The 20,082-nt window shown below is 44.1% G+C and overlaps 2 protein-coding genes and 1 non-coding gene across 7 annotated transcripts in view; 1 reads left to right on the top strand and 2 right to left on the bottom strand.

Moving 5' to 3' along the window:
- Positions 1-2,059, bottom strand: part of EEF2K (eukaryotic elongation factor 2 kinase) — a 33,699-nt gene extending 31,640 nt beyond the window's left edge. For 3 of the 5 annotated variants that reach the window (XM_040590189.1, XM_040590193.1, XM_040590192.1), the window contains exon 1: positions 1,944-2,058. The gene's annotated coding sequence lies outside the window, so the exon portion shown is untranslated. Of the gene's footprint in view, positions 1-1,943 lie in introns of all 5 variants that reach the window. The other 2 variants (XR_005827356.1, XM_040590191.1) reach the window with 2 other exon arrangements.
- A 3,764-nt stretch (positions 2,060-5,823) lies between these two features.
- Positions 5,824-5,905, top strand: TRNAL-UAG. The gene has a single exon. It is a non-coding gene; the product is annotated as a tRNA-Leu (tRNA).
- Positions 5,906-6,893: 988 nt separating this feature from the next.
- LOC121087930 (putative short-chain dehydrogenase/reductase family 42E member 2) lies at positions 6,894-20,081 on the bottom strand. Its single transcript, XM_040593465.1, has 13 exons — positions 19,718-20,081; positions 19,049-19,397; positions 17,161-17,551; positions 16,543-16,638; positions 15,511-15,568; positions 14,739-14,857; positions 13,711-13,786; positions 12,187-12,269; positions 10,796-10,933; positions 9,771-9,836; positions 9,035-9,098; positions 8,274-8,347; positions 6,894-7,653 (listed from the first exon to the last, which is right to left on the bottom strand). The coding sequence occupies exons 3-13, from the start codon at positions 17,500-17,502 to the stop codon at positions 7,405-7,407; spliced, it is 1,365 nt and encodes a 454-aa protein (XP_040449399.1). The 5' UTR covers positions 17,503-17,551; positions 19,049-19,397; positions 19,718-20,081; the 3' UTR covers positions 6,894-7,404.
- Between the last annotated feature and the right edge of the window lies 1 nt (position 20,082).

Genomic DNA, 20,082 nt, shown 5'->3' with positions numbered 1-20,082 from the left:
TATCTGTTGTTACAAAACACTGCTGGGTTTGGTGGGACCCTTGAGCAAGGCCCCTCAGCTGCCTCAGCATCAAAACCTGCCTTAATTCATCCCAAAGAGCTAAGCGATAGGAATGCTCTAGTGAGCAAAGGAAGGGACAACTGGAGCATCTCCCACTACTTCTTAGTGGCTGTTTCAGCTCAGAAACGGCCCTTTGCCCCTCTTTAGCACAGGACAGGGGAACAGGAACTACCCTAGAACAGAAGTCCCATCTTCTCTTGTAAAGAAGCATTAAAGCAAGAATGACCCAGCTCTCACTGGTGTAATACTAAATCCCTTTTTAATACCACCATCAGCTAAAGCCATCTAGTAGGATACCTGTAACAGTAGCAAGCTGTTTTTTTCTTTAAGAGAGAAATCACTTCTCAGATTAACATTCTTATAAAATACTGACTTGAAATTTAACCTCAACAACTATGCAGTCTGTGTGCCTTACAAAGTACCATTATCATCTTTAGAAACTATAGACACAAAACTATATAACATAGTCCGGAACAATCCCACTAGCTATGTTAACATCCCATAGCACGTTCAGAACTACTGCGCTTTCCAAACACCCAGCTGACCCTTGTGACACAAACATCTATTCCCATCTGCACTGCATACCGGCAAGAAAACAGGTTTAGTGAGTCAAGGTTAACAGCTGTGATAAAAAACAAGATTAAAAAAAGAGATGTCTCAGCTTACTGGCTACTTTTGACAAACTTGGTTTTACCAAGTACAGATCTTCTAATGGTAAGCATTTACTTCAGGTCCCTTCCAGTGTGTCATCACTGCAAACGGCAGGACACAAATGACATTCAGTTTGTCTGCAAGCACAGCTGGGATAACACATGGCACTTGCCTGAGTGTGTTAGAGAGCAGCAATGCAAAATTCATGAAGCAAATGGGAGAGTGCGTCTATGCCAGCCCAGAGTATGAAGCATTTGAGACTCAAAACCCTGTGCAAGGAACCACACTGCAGCTTCGAACATGCCAATGGATTTTAGAGTTGCAAGCGATAAAGGCACAGAAACAACCCTTCTAAGCCAAGTCCACCCTTCTGCCAAACACACCAGCAAATACTATGTTAGCAGCAGCCAGAACACAAGGGTATAAAAGGAACTTTCAAGATAACTTGAAGATGTCCTTCCATTGTCTTTAATAGCCCTGTCATTTCAACTGGCTTTTAACGCACCGAACAAGTAACAATCACCGACTTTCTATAAGATCAGTACTCCACGCTGTTAATTGAACCCATGCTGTACGCCTACAGAGGCATTTGGAAAACTACCCAAACACGATCAGTCCCGGAGGGGAGCCAGCCCGTCACCCTGCCAGCGACCTGTCACCCTGCCTGCGGCCTGTCACCCTGCTGGGGGTCCAGCCTGTCACCCTGCCCGCCAGTGGCCTGTCACCCTGTCCACTGGCAGCTTGTCACCCCGCTGGGGGTCCGGCCTGTCACCCTACGGCTGGCTGGCCCATCACCCTGCCCGTGGCCTGTCACCCTGCCAGGGGTCCGGCCTGTCACCCTGCCAGCAGCCCCCCCCACACCACGACCTTCCCCCCCCCCCCCCCCCCCCCCCGATTCTAGAGTTACAAACAGTATTTCCACACTTTTAAATTCGGTGTGCCCTAAAATTAACTGCACAGTCCTAGTAACATATACGGATGGAGCCATTACCTCCAGGCGTAAAGTGCAGGAGTGCTGCCCAATACAACAACTATATAAGGTTATTTTTCGGTCACCTCATAAGCTCACGGCTTGGCCACCGGCCCTTTACAAGCTCGAACCGCCAAGCCAGTCATCGTTTTCTGTAATTAAAAACGCCCATTCCGCCCTCGGTACGTTCGCGCCGCCAGCAGCAGCCTCGGCGGACCCGACCCCCCGCCGCTGTCGGCCCCCGCCCCGTGAAGGCACCTACCGTCTCAGCGCGGCGCAGCCCCGCCGCCCGGCCCGGTGCTGAGCGATTCCGCTGCCGAGCGATTCCGCTGCCGCCGCTGCCCGGCCCACGGCAGGCGGGCGCGCAGCCGCCCTGCTGAGGGGAGGCGGGCAACGCCGCCACCGCCTCCCGCCTCCGCGGCTTTCCCGCCCAGCGGGCGGGCGGGCGGCACCTCACCCTCCCCTCAGCGGCTGCGCGGGGCGGGCGCCATCCGCTCGTAGGGACGGCGGGAGTCCCCCGGTACTGTATTCCTGTGAGGAAACCTATGAAAATGTGAGGAGAAACTCCCCAATTGGCAGCGTTAGGTGTTAGAAATGTAGGGATCCCGGGGCAAGGGGGAAGCGGGTGCGCTGGAGACCCGCGTGAAGCCAGGGCTCGGAGCGCGGCTCACGGGAGCCGCGCCTGAGCTTCCTTTCGTTTCTCCTTCCTTTGGATTTGGAGCCAAGAGGTGGGTTTCCCTGGGCAGGTGGTTCCAGGGGAAAGGCCCACTGCACGGCAGCCCTCCAGGACCCCAGCACAGGGGGAAGGCAGAGGGAGTAGGCTGGGGGGGGCCTTCGGGGGCGCTGTGCACTTCAGCTTGGCCTCGTCAGCTAAATTAAATGGCACAGTGCTCCACTTCCCCGTGAAAAATGGCAGAATTATGCATCAGAATGCAAGTTCCAAAGACCGTATTTCCTCAAAGCACCCACATTAGCATTCTTCCTGAAACGCTGGCCTTCTGGGTTGAAAACGCTTATGTTTCAGCTTTTCTCTCAAGTTGCAAATGGTGGGAAATTTAAACAAACTCCTTATTCTTTCATGGGTTACATGGAAATAAATGTAAATAGGTTCTGGTTGAATTGTATTGCTTGGAAGCCTGCAAAGAGCCGGCCACTTCTGACTGTTGTTGAATCTCCCTCTTGTGTAAATAATCCTCATTAGTGCTTTTTACCATGAGTAACGGTTATAAAACCAAGACTGGAAGATGTGAGTGTGTCCTTTGTGACTGCCACTTGTGACAGCACTGACAGAAGAATGCACAATCCCTGTGCTCTCCAAAGAGGAAGGCAACAGAGAGATAAATGCTGCTGCAATGCTAGTGCTGAGATAATCTTCAGGAGGAAGATTAGTAATATTTAATTAAAAACACACTGAGCAGATGCTCTGACTCTCTGCCAGGAACACCTGCCTGCTACTGCCATTACTTGCATAGATTAAACTGCATTTTAGTTTAGGCACTGGAGGGAGCAGCATGTGTGTGCAGGAACGCTGTCTGCAGTTCAAGGGTACCTGACATTTTGGCAGTGATTTCCAGCACTATGCTGAGGGCGCAGCGCTCCTTTGATAACGTTAAGTGGAGACTTGACTGACCCCTCTTTCAATGCTGCTTCCTGAAGGCACATTTCTGGGTAGCCTCAAATTCCTGCAGAGTTTAAGCTCAAATTCAACACATTTACAATGTTTGTGGATTGTGCAGAAAATCTCTGAGGTGCTATTAATAGCCCAGCTGCAAATCACTGTTGTAAATATTAACAGCTATCGAAAACTGAGCGCTTTTGCCCCATTAGCACCAGAATGTGCATCTCCCCTTTTCTCGTTTCTGCAGGCAGCCCAGCTGAGCTCCCTGGGGAGAGCAGCACTCGGCAGGGCTGCCATCAGGATGCCTGGCAGCAGGGCCTGAGAAGGGGGCAGACTTGTCAAATTAATTCTGAAGGCCCGGTGGAAACCAGATGTCTGGTTCCCACTGCATGAAAATTTGTTGATAATGGTTAAAAAAAGTAACCATCTGCTAACACAGGCTACTGATAACACTGGAATACTGTTACCGGCATGGTACCTGAGCACAACAGAACAAGTCACAAGAGTAACTGGCTTTAAACTCACGCAAACACACAGCGCTGTTGTGGACTAAAAGACAACCAGTGGCATACAGCTGTATGATGCTATATATCCTCATGGAGAGTGTTCTGCTATATTAGGAACATAATTAGGTTATACCATCTTGAGCTACACATTTCTCATGCTTTAAAATAAGCCAGTTCTGGTACCCATATGCAAGGGCATACTTATTTTCCAGATTAAGCCTGGGGCTTCTCTGTAACATTTTCTTAAAAGAACAACTGGTGACTACAAAAAAGCATTTGAAGAAATACTAAAGATGTATATTGATATTAGACATTAGCCCAGACATGCTGCATCTTCTAGTTTTAGTTTTCTATTTAGACATTACCTATTCTATTCTTAACACTTAAGGAGTTTGAATCACTTTTTTTTTTGTTTGAAAATAGTAAAAAATAAATTTAAAATGGAAACCTAGGAAGTTAGTGGCTTGCATGTCTAGTATATTGTTCATTTTGTACATTCAGCAATGCATACATATATTTTCCGAGACACTGAAGCCTGTAAAGTTCCAGCATGCTTGTGTTAAATGAGGTTGTTTAGAAATTGCTGTTCTAGGGAACTGTGGTTTTTGAAAGGAAAAAGGAAAGCACACCCCAGACAACATTAACTTCAGAGCAATTTTGTTCTGCATTCATTTGAAAATGCAGATGAAAAATTGCCTGTAAATCAATTAACTCTCTGACAATTTGTGCCTATACACTCCTGTGCCAGTCCTTTCCTACAAGGTAAATCCAGTTGGTCATAAACCTCGCTTCAGCCATATGGTAGGTGTGTATAGTATGCATGCATAAAACTTCTTGGAGCACCAGTGGATGACTTCCTATGGGAAGAGCAGTGGTAGACAATTTCTCTGTATTGTTTTAATTCCACTGCATTTAGTCCTAATGTTTTAGCTCTGTCCACAAACTAATTATACAAATTCCTCCTGCAGGCCTCCCAGAGTAAGATAATTCGGTTTTTCTGCTCGCCAGCAACAGCTTGAATCTGGCCCCGGCTGCCAAACCCAGCTCCCCCAGCGAGGTGGACAGGAGTAGCATGGCTCACGCCATGCCCGTGCTGGCAGCAGCAGGTAAGCCAGGCTGCGGGGCGGCAGGGCCAGCAGTAGGCAGGCAGCCCTGGCCACCAGCTGCACTTGCACCGGCCTCTGCCGCTCCATGCTGAGCCGCACCGCGGTACAGGCAGCCAGGGGCCTTCTGGGCCGGGGAGATGGCGCAGCCGGGGCCGCTGTCCTCCCAAAGCCAGCCGCTGGCGGGGAGGCCGCTAGCCCCACGGCGGGTCGGCTGCGCTTGCGCCGGGGGGGCCGGCAGAAGCCAGGGCTGAAGGCAGGGGGTCCTGCCTGGGAGGTCGAGGACTGTGTGCGGGCCGAGACACCCGCAAAGGGCTGCCCTCACTGCGTGGCCGCAGCGTGGGCACCCTGGGGCAGCTGGTCCGCGCCCTCCCGGGGTCCGCGCCCTCCGGAGGGGCAGCGCCCGCCCGAGGGGCAGCGCTCCGCCGCGGGGAACAGCGCCTGTCGCGGTGCCGGCCTGCGCCCGCCGCGGTCAGAGCGCCCCGAGGCGCGGCCCGACGACCTGATCCCCGGGGGAGCGGGGCGGGAGGAGGCGGGGGCCGGCCCTGGCGGCCGGCCGGGCCCCGGGGGAGGGCGAGGGCCGCGCTCTGGCCTGCCCAGGCGGCGGCCGGGGGTCAGCGCGGGCGGCGGCCGGGACACGTGTGCAGCCAGCTCCGGGCGTGCGGCAGCGGCGCCACCTGTCGGGCGCGGGGGACCGGCGGGGCCTGGGGCGGGGGCCTGGGGCACGGAGCGCTCCGCCGTCGAGCGCGGCGGTCCGCAGTAGTTGCGTTTCCCGGGCAGGGAGGGCGCCGGGCGGCCGCGCCGGAGGGCGTCGTGATAGCACAGGCAGCGGGTGGGCGACGCGCGGGGCTGGGTGGGGAGCGCGGCGGCGCCGCCTCGCAGAAAGAGGCCTGGAGGGCGGATGAGCACCCAGGCGGTAGCGTGGCCGAGTGGTCTAAGGCGCTGGATTTAGGCTCCAGTCATTTCGATGGCGTGGGTTCGAATCCCACCGCTGCCAAGCTGTTTTGTCCCTGCCGCGCCGGCGGCTCCTTTTCGCCGCCCGGCCAGCGAGGCCATGGCGGCGGCCAGCGGGGGCGGGCCGGGCACCGCGCCTCGGGGTGCAGGGGGTGCTGATCACGGGCGTCAACGTCGAGTGGTGCGAAGTTGTGGAATGCGCGGGGGAAAGAGGCTGCTGTGCCACGCGTGCCTTTCGGCTTAGAAACTCATCCAGCCACTACTAGCGTCGGTAGTTCTGCTCTCCCGTGCTGTGCTGGGTTTACTGCGCCCACGGGCAGTGCCCGTGCCCGTTGCTGCCCGCCCTGCACCGAGGCGGCTGAGCGAGCTCTGCGCGCCTCCGGAATTCTCAAATCCATCTGTGGTTACACCCGCCCCCCGCCATTGATCCCCCTGGAACTCCTGCCTCTTCCCCGGCACTGTCTCCCAAGCTCCATGCTCTCCATGGTTCCCTCCCCATGTTACAGGCGGGAAGAGGGGCAGCATGAGCAGCCGGGGAGCAGGGAGTGGTCACTTCCAGACCCCACCTGCTTTAGGCCCATTAACAGTTAATTCTAAAAGCACATGGTTCACTTTAGCTAATGCAGGGCGTTGCTCAGTAGGATTGCGACGCTTTAGAAATTAGTTGCAAAAACGTAGTTGTAACTCGAGTTCAGCCTATATGCAACTATGTTGTTAGTTGTTGACCTCAGTAACTAGGGGAGGTAAAGGAAGCAGTACAGAGATTACTGCAAACTCATAGCGGCAGGTTCCTCTCAGTACTGGACACAAATACACTTAACTAATGTAACTTAGTTAATAACTTATAATTTAACTAAATACACCACTTAGACTCGTGAAAAACCTTACCTGCATGTATCGCCTGCGCCGCTGAGCTGTTGAGGTGCTGTCAGAGGTGGCTCTGCACCCCAGGGGCAGGGCAGGGAGCTGCTCTGGAACAGCGTGCACGGAGCACAGGACTGACTTCAGGGAAGTTTCAAGTATGCTTTTATTTTCCCTCATATGCAGTGATACAGCTAATTCACAAAAGAAATGTACACAGTGAATTCTCTCCGTACAGCTGGTATGTGTTATTTACAGTAACCTGTTCTGTCTGTCCCTTTGCTTGTTACACAGTTCCCCAAGGTAGCGAGCCATGGCAGCAGCTGTGGTCAAACTTTCTTCTTATTTTAACCATTTTTCTTCACCAGTGAAGCATGGTAGGCTGGCTGTAGCTCTTGTTCTTTCTGCAGGTTCTCATTTACTTCAGCAACCAACTTGGAAAGTTGTTTTTTTGTTGTGAAATAAACAGAGGCAACAATCTGGAGTCTACTGTGTTTCAGTGATTTGGCCATAATTGTTTACTGTATTTTAATTTCTTGAGTACAGCTACTGATACATTAGAATTTTGGTTTAAAATTTAAAAATAACTGCCTGTTTGTTGCATTGGGGCCAGTAACTATTGTGGAGATTAGAATGATCCAGCTAGCAGTACTGTGACTGAGTACGTACACTTCCTGCAAGTCAGTGTTGTGTTTCTTTAAAAAAATGCAAAACTGAAAGGCCATCAAATCTTAGAGAAAGAAAGATCAAACTTGAACTAACAATTAAGGAAAGCAACACTTTGAAGAAGATATGATGATTCTGGGCTTCTGGTCTGGTTTTAATGTAATGGTCCACAGAATCGGCAAATGCAAACTTCTCTGGGCTGTACCCCAGCTGACTCCGTGCCTTGTCTATTCGAAACGTATGAGTTATAGAAATGTTCTGTACCTATAGGGCAAAAGAGTCAACATACAAAGATATGAATACATAGGAAGTTGGAACAAAGTCTGTAAATGGTAGCAAAAACACAGTTAAAGGAAATGTAAAATAAACCCCCCCAACATTATATCAACGTCCTATTGACATAATGTCACATTATTTTTAAAGTTGTTCACTCAAAAAGAGAATCTTGAAAGCCCAAATAGGCAGTAAAAGCTGCAAAGCAGAATCCGCCATCTTGAAAACACCCTCAAAAAATGTTTGGCACTCTTGTTTATGTACCTAAGGAGGCAGATCAAAGCCATCTCTTAGATGCCTAAATATCTTCAGAAATTAGGGCCCAACCGCACAGCCAGAGCCATACAGGATACTGGGCCTTGGAAGGAAGGGGCCGAAGCAGCCTCTCCCAGATGGCAAGCATAAGCTCGTATCTTTTCAAAGATCACGGTCAGGAGCAGAATATATTGGTTAAAATGTACAAAACATGCATTTGCCCTGAAAACTGGAGGCTGAAGCAGTACTGGGTGGATTTTATTCTCTACTGACTTAACCTTACATCATCGCTCAGTATTAACAGGTATGTATGCATCCTGTGAGAATTAAGGGGGGTTTACAAACAGAGATTTCACCTCATTTCTGGTCAGCAGGGGGGACAGTTCAACAAATGGTTTCAGCATCAGATGAAGGTATTCCATTATCATGGCTGCACAACAAAAGATTTATACTTGAGGTAAGAACAGTACATTGCTATGCTACTATGATTTTGGCATATCTTGCACCATATATAATAGTGAAGGATAATCACATACCTAAGAGCTCAGGACACTGTTACCAGCATCAGTGGGACTACTTGCCACAAGGGGCTGGATTTAATCTTAATACTTTAGTCAGCCTGAATTAGGGTGCTTGTGTGAAAAGGGTTTGGAGGGTTTGTCACAGGTCTAGTGAAAAGATCATGAGACTTCATAAAAAATGTGGTAATGATACTCGAAGTTGGATTCTGTCTTGGCTGCACATGGGGGTTGAATCTGGAGAGAGCATGGGATACAGGAGAACCAGAAATTGCCTGTGCTGCAAAGGAGATATTCTTCGGCGTATCTCTGAAGTCATGGATTTTTACATTTAACCTTTCATATTTATACAAAGTTACACATCTGTGAAGTCCTACATAAACTCTGTCTTTGTGGGACTTAAATAAGAAATCATTCTGTTTTGAACACACTGGATAGACTGAACTTTACCCCTAACTGTTGCACACTCTATGAGCCCACAGCATATTATTTTTATACATGAAAACTGTGGGCAAATTAAAAAAACCACAACATTCTGTTACAATTAGGAATAAGGGTAGTGTGGACAGGAAAGAGAAACATTGATAAAATATTTTTACCTGATGCATAAACTAAGGAAGTAGGAATACGTATCCATGGCTTACTGCAACCTAATCTTTCAAACTGAAAGAGATTTAAAAAAAGACTGAAAAAACCAGAAACCTCCAACAAGGTTTTAAAGTTTCAATACATAAGATGTTTGTGGAAATATTTACTGATAAAACAGAAAAATTCATCATTGCTGTTACTATTTTGAGTTTTCAATTTTTCAGGGGATTCTACTTAAATGCCACATGCAGATGTGATGTAATTTTCAAGTGACAGTCTTAAAAAAAAAAAAGTTCATACTAGTTGATCAAAATGTCACAATGTCCTGATACCTAATTTAGCATTACAACACATTTATGGTTTTGAGCCCATCGTTAACAATAAAATGTTCTTTTGAAAGGAATTTATATTACAGTTTAATAATTAAGATTTATGGTTTTTGTCTACCCAAAATATCCGCCATTAACAGATGTGCGCTCCAGAGATTAAGATAATGGCAGCTCCAAAGAGGATACTGGTTTAGATGGTCTTTTGGTCTCAGTGAAGAAAGTTGCTTTAATGCAGTATTTTAGGTAGGCTTTGTTACAGCGGTAATCCCATGGGACTTCAAGCAGGAATGAAACCCACATTCAGAATGGAACTCTTACACCCAAAGCAAACATACCAAATGTAACATGCACACAAGACCTGGAGTTGTATAGTCAAGGAAATTAATGTATTTGGAGATAAAGTATATACTGCACGTACAAGTGGAGTTAACCATTCAAAAAGGTTGAATTTTTCACCATCATTAATGAAATACACCTGGCCGCTCTGTTAAAGAGGTAGAGAAGAGACAAGTTAGTAAAAATAATAATGCATATATATTTACTTCTTTTTCTGTATCTCATTCCGTATGAATAGCTTAAAATAATACAGCAAAATAAAATATGCATGGATGTACATACAAGTCAACAAACTCTCTACACGTGTTTCAATCAGTTGTGCACTAACGTGTGCAATGAAATTGGTGGACAGGTGCCTATACAGGATGGCTATACTGACTATATGGAGATTACTAAATGCATGGCAAGGTGCCATATCTGACTTGCGCTGTTAACATGTATTCACCAAATGGTGGGACATGTTCTGATCTTGGTCTAGTTAAGACTTACTGAAATCCGTAAGCCTCCATCTGTGTAACCAGGGCGTAAGTTATCTCTTTCCCTTTTGCTTTTACGGGTTTAGAAAAAGTTTTTTAATCTACTTTAAAGATCTTTCTAATATACTTTAAGGGTAGTGCTTCTAGGTCAAATAAAAAACTGTTTACAAGGAGGAAAACAGTTGTAACTATTATTTAGATCAATGAATCCAAATGAAGTGTGCTTTTATTTGCGTATGGTGCGGGAAGACCTGGTTATCACAGTTCAGAACATTATCTATGCATCTATATATACGGAGGAACAGAGGATAAATCTGCCTGAACTTCCAATTCCATTTCTGACGTAGCAAACATCCTTTGCTCGTCTTCCAGAAATGGCAAATAGTAAATTACAGAAATGCAACGATGGAGATACTCTTACAGAATTGAATATTCCAACTCTTAACACACTGCACAGCCAATGCTGCTGTGTCCCACATTGTTCATAGCACATTTGTCAACTAAACCCACAGACAACAACAGAAGCTAAAACATTAATTACTGTTACTACAGTAGTTACTATAGTACAGGATACAGTGGCAGGATCCACTATCAAGTGAAATCTACTGTGATGCTTTTATTGTTTACTTACAGCTATGTAGTTCTTTTCAGGGGTGAGAGCTTTAGCAGCTAGTATTTGAGCTTGTACAAGATTCTCTGCATGCACCCAGTTCATTTTAGCAGAAGGGTCCCCAAACTTGAAGCTAAGTAGCCCTCTCTCAATATTCTTCTGTAGACATAAATAAGCATGAAACCAAAGCAAAATGGGTTTTAAAGTGAGGTACAGTGCACTTTCTTGTCCAGCTAAATGTAGGTTTGTCTCTACTTAACAAAACCAACCCCCCCCCCCCCCAGTAATCAATTAAAAAGAATCAAGAGAAGTGCAGAGACCTCTGAAAATATTGCTCACGTTGACAGATCAAAGAACATATTGAAAACAATATGTCCTGAATTTACAAAAAATACAAGTTTCTTCTAAGGATAAGTAAAATATTGTATAGGAAGGTAAGATACAGTTCTGAGTGGATCAGAAGTATTCACAAAATAGGATTAAATGTAACAAATAGCTTTGGCTGGGAAAAAATGGAAGGTAAAGCCAAGTGTCACATTTTTCATTTAACAGCTATATTTTAGAAACTGCAAAAGGTTACAGTGGCATAATGGGCTCATAACAAATAAACTTAAAATTTTAAGTGGAATATTTTAAAGACTATCCTTTTTTCAGGGCCTAAGTGAACATATCAGTTTTAACTAAAACGACATTTGCCATTTTTATAAATTATTTTATTTAGGAGATGATAAATTATACCTTGGCTGACTTAAATATAATTCCCTACCTCAGCCATAAAACAGAAGAATTTATTGTGGGGTAAGCTTAAATTTATTCTTTCCTCAAAGCTGTGCGTAACTTTATATAGTACTAATACTTTTAAAATAACTGACTCGTATAATTCTACAGGGATCATATTCCAAACACTGTGCTAGTCCTACAGTTTAAAAGACAGAAAGTGCAAAAGAGTAAAATGTGAGCACCTCAGCTGTTTGCCCTTTAGTAACCTACTGTACCAGAACACACTTCGGACTCCTTAACTTGTTTCATTGGTTAGTGAAAGCTGTTAACAGTTGAGACTGGAAATAAGATATTTTGTCCTACCTCTTTTCATTAATATTTTAAACCATTTGGTGTAAGCTGCAGGCAAGCAGACATTTGAAATATCATAGATTGGCCTGAATCTTATAATTATAGTAAGCATTAAATTATGAAGCTGGAGTTACATGTGTTTAAAAAAGGCTTTTTTAACGTACTATACATTCTTTACAGACAGAATATCATGCCTGTTGACAAAAGCTGTAATATCCTCAGCAGACAATTGAAGTGTTGAATTGCTGCCCAATAAGAAGGTCGGTCAATTTATAACACAAATAAGTGACACTGTGGTATATCATAGGAAATTCTGCTGATTAAAAAATTAAAATACATACTGCTAGCCTTGGCAAGTGTCTTTGCTCTTCTGGTCCATAGATTCCTGGTGGGCGAAGAACACATGTATAGAGTATTCCACCTCCTGGAAGAATTGGTAAGACTGTTCTTAAGTGACTTTCACATGACTACTTTCTGTCTTTGTATGAACCAAAGACTGTGGCAGCAGAACTAACACTGAAATAAGTAAACTTCACTATCTTAAAAAATAATACATACCAAAAAGTGTTGAATTAGTAGCTGGGAGAATCAGAACATGCAAAATAGCAAGAGAAGATTCAGAGAAGTCCTGCCAGCATAGCTGGATTCCTAGAAATTACTGGATACTTCAAAACTTCTTTCTAACCAGTCCTTTGTCTCGGTGCCAAAGTAGTCAATGAATGTGCCAGCTGTGATGATGAATTTGCTGAAGCGAGCAAGTTATCAGTAGGAAAGTGGAATTAAACCAATGAATCTCATACAAAATTATCAATAGGAAACAGTAACTCGCTAGCAGAACACGACAGAGCTGAAAGGGTCCCCTCAGCAGTAGGCACAGACAGCTCCCACTAGAACCACTGTAGAAGCTCTTGATAACTTCAGTAGAACGAAGTGAGTACATCATAAAAATCCAGTCACTTCCCAAATATGTCAGTTGGCCAGTTTATCCTCTGCGAACAACTGTTCTTAACAGTCCTTGAAAACATGCAAAATACTCAATCCTGCCCCAGCCACAGGATCAAAATGGGGTGTTTGGAACACTGACTGGTTCTAATTTCATTGACCAACACAGAACTGTGTAATGCTCCTAAAATTAAGAGGGTCTTTGATGTGAAAAGCTGATGAGGAAATAAGGCGGAGGGGGGAATTATTTTTTAAAACAAAATAATTCTGTTGGGATGGAATGCCCATCAATGGCTTTATATCTCTCTATAGCCCTCTGCAAGTATCAACTGAAGAGAGTTTTCTGTAAGTTGCCTACAGCTAAATTTAGCTCAGTATCACTTGGTCACATAGAGTCATGTTGCACTTTACATTAATTGGTTTTACACTGGCAGTTATAGTATCTCACAGGTGAGCTTAAGTGTTCAAGTGTGTAACTGGCTTCCTCAACATGGAAAACTTTGGGAAGCACTAATAAATAATTCCAGGCTCTAGTGTCAGGTGGCTTCTTCAGATATTAATATATAACTGGGGGTGGGGGTGGTGTAACAATTTAATCAGCAGTCATGTTTTACTTATGTTGCATAATACAGTGACATTAAACACTTGTTTTTAATTTATAGCTGTCTTCATGTTTTCAGTTAACATACTAAACTCATTGTTACCATGCTAAAACATTTTACAGACACTGTAGGAACTTAAAAACAATTAAAAGTTATTTTTAAGTGAAAATATTTCAGTTTGTGAGAGGGGGTAGATGACCTGATTTCATAATTGCTGGAGAATCTGGTCCACTAAGGATTGATACAGGATATAGGATGTTAGTGAGGAACAAGAAGAGAAGGAGTAAATTCTGCTATGAATTCATGCTAAGACAAAAGTACCTGCTAGTGGAGCTCCATTAGCTGCTAGTACCATTTGTTCTGCAATTGATTTGGTTCTGGAATAATGATCAACATGCTACAGAGAAAAAGCAGATATGTTTTTATCTATGCTTGAAATGACAGGGCAGAGGGGCATCTCTTCTCCAGTAGTTTTTACTTAACAGATGGCAACAAATACCTCAGAATACAGAAGCTGTGGGGTATTAGTTTAGGATAAAACACATGCATATTGCTAAGGTAGGCAAGCATTTTTGTTTATGCAAATCCAGTTAATTAATTTCAGCACATTTGAGAAGCAATAAATATATGTATGCTTTGAATGCTGCCAAGAATGTAATTGATCACTACTTTGTAATCTGGATTTCTTTTTCAGGTAACAGAAAAGTCAAAAGCCAAGTTTCGAAGGCATTATGATTGGTCTGAATTATCTTGTTCACTTTCTTTTGGCACTGTCCCAGAGAAAATGTTATTTGATATATTTTCCAAAATAATATTCAGTATTTTCTCTATCCATCTCTACTTCTTGAAAGACTGAAGTACTTGATGGAGAGAGGAGTGACACAAAAGCCAACTGTGTATGCAAAGCACCCAGAAGTACTTCTCCTTTTTAATTAAATGCAACAAAACCATATAAAAATAGGCTGCTTTTCCATATCAGCTCTGCACTGAATATACATGGTCTTCAAGAAGGGAGAAACAGAAAAATCATCTAAATAACAAATGGCTAAAGAGGCACCAAGCCATATAACACAATCCCTATGTCCAGGTGGAATTTCATTAATGTTAATGGGACACTGTATGAGTTACTTTCCAAAATCAAAATAGGAAACAAAAAAATAGGCACTACAATGTATGTAAACCTGATGTGTCAAGGTTGTGAATAGCACCTACAGAGTGTAAAGAGTTTTCTTTCTTCTTGTACCTGGATTCTGGCGTCAGGCAAGACATGGTTGTTAAAACTCCAGGCTTTTTCAGAAACAAGAAAGTAAACAAAGGAGAAACTTAAAAATATAGTACAACCAAAATACCTTTTCAATTGGAAAATATGGCACGGTTTCCTCATCGCCATCTTCAATAGGAAGCCCACCAAACACAACATTTACTGTACTGGTGTATATCAGTCTAGTGATGTTCCTTTGTTTGCAGGCTGCGGCAATGCATAAAGTAAATTAGTTTTGTGGAAAATGAAATGATACGGGAAAAAAGTTTGCATGACCTTTTTCAGAGAAACTGTCAAATCTTCAAAGAGCAAAACTTTCCATTTTATGACTAGTTGATTTAAAATGCAAAGCATATTTGAAGGGAAAACATCAGTGCAAAACCAAGTGCTTCATAATCTGGCACATCGTAATTCGGGTGCTGTAAGGTAGCTCTGTGCTTCTGGGGCAGGGGGTGACCAGCCTGCTGCGCCAGGCTTCAGCTCTAGCCAGGCAGGTGGCTACCGGTCCCCCCTGCTTCAAGGGCTGCCCACTACCTGTGCACACGCTATTGGTACCATGGGGTTTACTGCTACAGAATACACAGAGGAATCGATAACTCCTTACAGGGGTACGGATTCTGACATCAGGTCAAACATAGTTATGAAAAGCTGGAACAGTTGAGCTACAGTGCTGGCTCTCACATCACACCCCATAGCAGAACTGAGCATAAAAAGCCCCAATGACATGTTTCCTCACCTTCCAACCATGTAAAGTATTTGGTAAAAAACAGTGTGTAACAAAAAAGCTAACTGGCTTTTTCTAAGTGGTATAATGTCTTGATATGCTATACTAACACCTAAAGGCCAGGTTAGAGACATACCATCAATGATGAATCTTGTTCCATGAATGTTTACAGTTTCAATCTCTTCTCTGTGCAACTAGGAAAATAAAGAAATTGTGCATTTTTAAGTAATAATACCTTTTAAATTCAACAGGGGGATGTTATAAATGTCCCCAAATAAAGGCGATGGGTTTAGTGCTTTAATTATAAAAAAAGATAATTTAGACTGCTGTTTCAGACTTCAAGAAGTCAAAGCATTATTGTTAAACTATGCCTGTATTTTTACAGAGTACCTGCTTGAAGCAAAGAGAATTGTGGTGCTTCTGAAGATACATTTCCAGTTATTATACCTCTTGCAGCAATATGCTAAATACCCATGTTTCAGAAGCACTTCACTTGCCTCTACCCTAAGAAATTCCAAGTATGCATTTCTCAGTTGCAAACATCTTTGAATGAGCTATTCTATTCAGCTAAGATAATTATTGAAGTTCATTTTATTAAATAAGGTAAAACAAGGGGTGTGTGTATATTTATAACTAATGATAAAAACTGTGGCTCAGAGTCCTACATCAAATATATCCTTACAGCTTTTTACCCAATGGCAAAACTTTAAATACAGCAGTTGTTAAAATTTAGTTCTATAAAATAATTTATAATTTGGTTCAGGTTTTATTCCTCCCAGTGACCTTACACCTAGGAGTTCCACGTGAAAAGTTTAGGGAAGGATCAGGGTTTTAGAAGGAACCAGCCTTCCTTGTTTTTCCTTTTGTCCTCACATTGTTGAAGAACTCTTCCATGCTATTTCAAGCTCAAAAGCCCTCCCAGGGTGCTGGTGGAGCCTCTAATGGGGAGGAAATAATTTCACAACTAGGAAAACAGTACTGTAAGCAGGCTGCTTGCAGCTAGCGCACCAGTTTGTGCAGAGCAATTAACCAAAACAGCATGGACATGGATTCAGGCTCTCAGGACAGTTTGAAGAGAGAAAATCTAACATGCATTGTTACAGCATCAAGTCTTTCATCCTCAATGTGGGCAATACACAGAAAAAAACCCCAAACTATTTGGACTCACTTGCTCTCTTCCTGACATTCCATATGAAGCTACATGAAACACACAGTCAGCTCCTTCACAGGCTGCAAATATGGCATCATAATCCCTGACATCTGCCTGTAATACAGAAGCAAAGATATTTGGACTTGAAATGAAAGCTGCAGGTTCACATTTGTGACATGGTGGGTTAGCACAGAGGGAATGCATAGATAAAATTGTATTTACTGTACATCCTGGGACTGAAAACTAGGCCTATTTCAGTACTTGCTGGTAATCATACTTTTCTTCCATAGACATCAAAGGACTTTAGAAACATTCATTAAGCCTCATAATACTCTTACGTTCATTCTACGGGTGATTATACTAAGGCACAGATGAGGTCAGTGACTGAGTCCTGAGGAGTACTACAGAGCCAGGAGGAGAGGCGGGCTCTCTGTGCTATGCATTACACGTTATTTCATTTATTTCAGATATAATAAAATCAGTTGATGCAAAATCATGTGGGATATTCGCACAGTTACAAAGGTTATTGAAATTTGCAGTAGTTTACAATTAGGTATTTGGATTCTGTGAAAACTAGTAAGACATAGAAAAGGCAAATGGATTGACTTTAACTGTTGTGAAAATATAATTTCATACCTGGATACACACTACTCCGTTGGGAATTTCCCAGATAGGCTTGTGTATGTCATACAGAACAACAGAAGCTCCTGCGCTGGCAAGAGCACATCCCAGCTTGTATCCAAAATAGCCTCCGCCTCCTGTCACCACTGCTCTCATATTGTTTTCATTCAGTGCTCCAGCATTTCCATTCACCTTGGAGTTAGAGTTTTGGCGCCAGGGTGTTGCTACTCCACTCAGTGTAAGTTTTCTGTCAGTGAAATACTGTCTTCTGTTACCAGACACATGAAACAATTTTTCCTCCATGTTGAAAATTGCTCCATAGTGCTCCTGTATGCAGACGATTCCAGTGAGTTTCATGTTAACATGAAGCTCTACTCACAGCAGCAAGGTTTTATTTTAATGCAACCTGTTTAGGAGAGATAAAGACAAAAGCAAAACACTAGCTACAAAATTTCCAGATTTCAAAGATTTCTTTTAAAAGCCCCATTTAAATTTTCTGCTTAGATTATTTAAGAGTTTATTTAATCGTAATTTTCACATTTTACAAACATGTAAAATGTCTGTATACTATTAAAGACAGCATCTTGAAAACAGTTAATAAAGGTTTAATGTTTTGGACCAAATGTTTATTTGCCAATAGTATCCAGAATAATAAAAGAAAAACAAAACAAAAAAATTTTCCGTAACACAGAGAATATGAATTAAAATGTTTTCCACAAATGGGTCAAAATTACAATAATGGTACAGGCCATAACATTAAATAGCAGAAGAGAAATTGCTGCCTATGTGAAATGTATCTCCCTGGTCTTAGTTCATTCTGGTCTGTACCACAAGCCCAAAGATGGCCTTTGGGGGTCAGATGTGATATAGGGCCATACCTGAACATGAAATCTTGAATGGTTAGGAAAACTCTATAGATAAACAAATTGCATTTAAGTTTCTGTGCTTAAAAACCAGGCAAGCAGGGCCAAGCAGAACAGCAGCAGAACAAAACATACCCTAGAGCAAAAGAAACCTTTAATGTTCCTTCCCCTTGTCCCCGGTTTATCTCAAAGACAGACATCTGAGAGAAGTCGCAGCAGCTGAATGTGACTCAAGCATACACTGTGTTTTTCTCATTGGCAGTGATGGAGATGAGATACGTGAGGATTTCAGAAGGAAAGTGGAATGCCTGCTAGTTACTTTTTATCTTTAGAAGGTCATCAGAGACCAAGGCTATCAAATCCCTCCCTTTCGAGGGGAACTAGAATAAAAGAATTGCTGTGTGACAGACAGGGTCAATGAGTACATTAAGCAAAAAGTAATACTAAATCACTTAAACATGGAGGTTCTTTCCCATCTATGCAGTGGTCGAGGGTTTGTCACTGAGCGACAAGGCATTTTAGAGGCTGTAGCGACCCTTTTCCTCCATTACCCACATCCCTGCCCTGTGCCACAATAAAAGATTAAAAGTCACTTGAGCTCCCGCAGGCATCCTCTGCATCTCACTTGCAAATTTGCCAGGGGAGCACGGGGCTGGGCACCAAGGGGGCCTGTGCTGTGGGCAGTGGCCCCTGCACCCCTCACCAGCAGCCCGATCAGGTCCACAGTGCCCCCCCCCCAAGCCCCCCACCATCCCCCACCACCCTGAGGTGCGGCCCCAAGTGGCCGCCCCTCCTGCACGTGAGACACATCGGGCTCCTGAGGTCCTGCAGCACCCCGGGGGTCACGCTCATCCCACAGCATCTCTGGCATCCCAAGCACTCCCAGGCTCCTGCAATCCCCTGGGGGCCTGCTGCACCCCTCACTCATCTTGCAGCATCTTTGGGATCCCACAACCTTCCTGGGATATTGCTCATCCCATGGCATCCCGGGGTTTCCAGAGCATCCCTGGAATCCCACAGCATCCGATGGTGGCTCTTACCTCCATGTGTCTTCAGCCAGCTGTGACCGCTGCACGAAAGCATCCTGTCTCCTGTCGGTATCGAGGGCTCGTCCACACGGAGATACTTGTTGAACAGGTTGTTCAGGATAAAACCACCGTCTCTTGATTACCGGTAGGAGGGTTGGTGGCGGGACATGGCGCAGAGAGACACAGAGCATCAGGAACACCTGCAAAGCAGCAGGAGTCCCTAGAGAAGAAATACAGCCATAAACAAAGAGGCGTGAAGGTCCCTGCTCTTCTGAGCCGGCTGCGGGACTCTGTGCAGCTCCTGGTCACTCGTGCCTGGAGGATGTGGGAAGGGTCAGGGGCTGCAGAGTTTCAGAGTCACCTGTTCCAGGCAAAAATTAAAGTTTGAACATGTTTACCTCTTCCATTTTAGCTGTGCTGTGTCTGAATGTTTGTATTAAATTTTAATCATTTAAAGACACACTTGCAATTACGTTAGAGCAGAAGTAACTGGAACAACAGCCAGCTTAAACTAAGGCTCGTTAAGGACTGACAGAAATGAGACAGCTGGCTGTTCCGAACTGATGCTTAAAGTTGTCTTAAAGCTTCAAATACTTGATTTGTAATAACGATAAACCAATTGAATGAAGCCAGTTAGTACCAATCAGCACTGTTAGAACAGCGATGTAAAGAGGATCTTACCTGAAATAACAAATCAGAGGTTTGGCATTACAGGACCAGGACGGTGGGACTCCACGGGAACTTGCAAACACAAAGCCAGAAAATTTCTCTCTTAGTCCTTCCTGAGAAGCATCCCAAAAAATGCCTCAACCTGCACTCCTCACTGGGCTGCAGTCGGCTGCCCAGCGTCTCTTCTGAAAAGTGCTGCTGTCATCCGGGATGTGCTCCTGAGCTGTTAGGCTAATAAAAGCAATATATGAAAGATTTGTACACAACTAAGTTTAAAGCAAATAGAATGTTTGCATACAGTTAAAATGCTCAAGCTGGAAAGTAACTTTACTCTTGCAGGTTTCTATTCTGCATTTCTAGGGGAAAAAGGCTGACGC

The sequence above is a fragment of the Falco naumanni genome, chromosome 4 (genome assembly GCF_017639655.2).
Source record: "Falco naumanni isolate bFalNau1 chromosome 4, bFalNau1.pat, whole genome shotgun sequence".
Taxonomy (NCBI): Eukaryota; Metazoa; Chordata; class Aves; order Falconiformes; family Falconidae; genus Falco; species Falco naumanni.
Note: the sequence above shows the minus strand (reverse complement) of the source record. Positions and strands in the feature narration are given on the sequence as shown.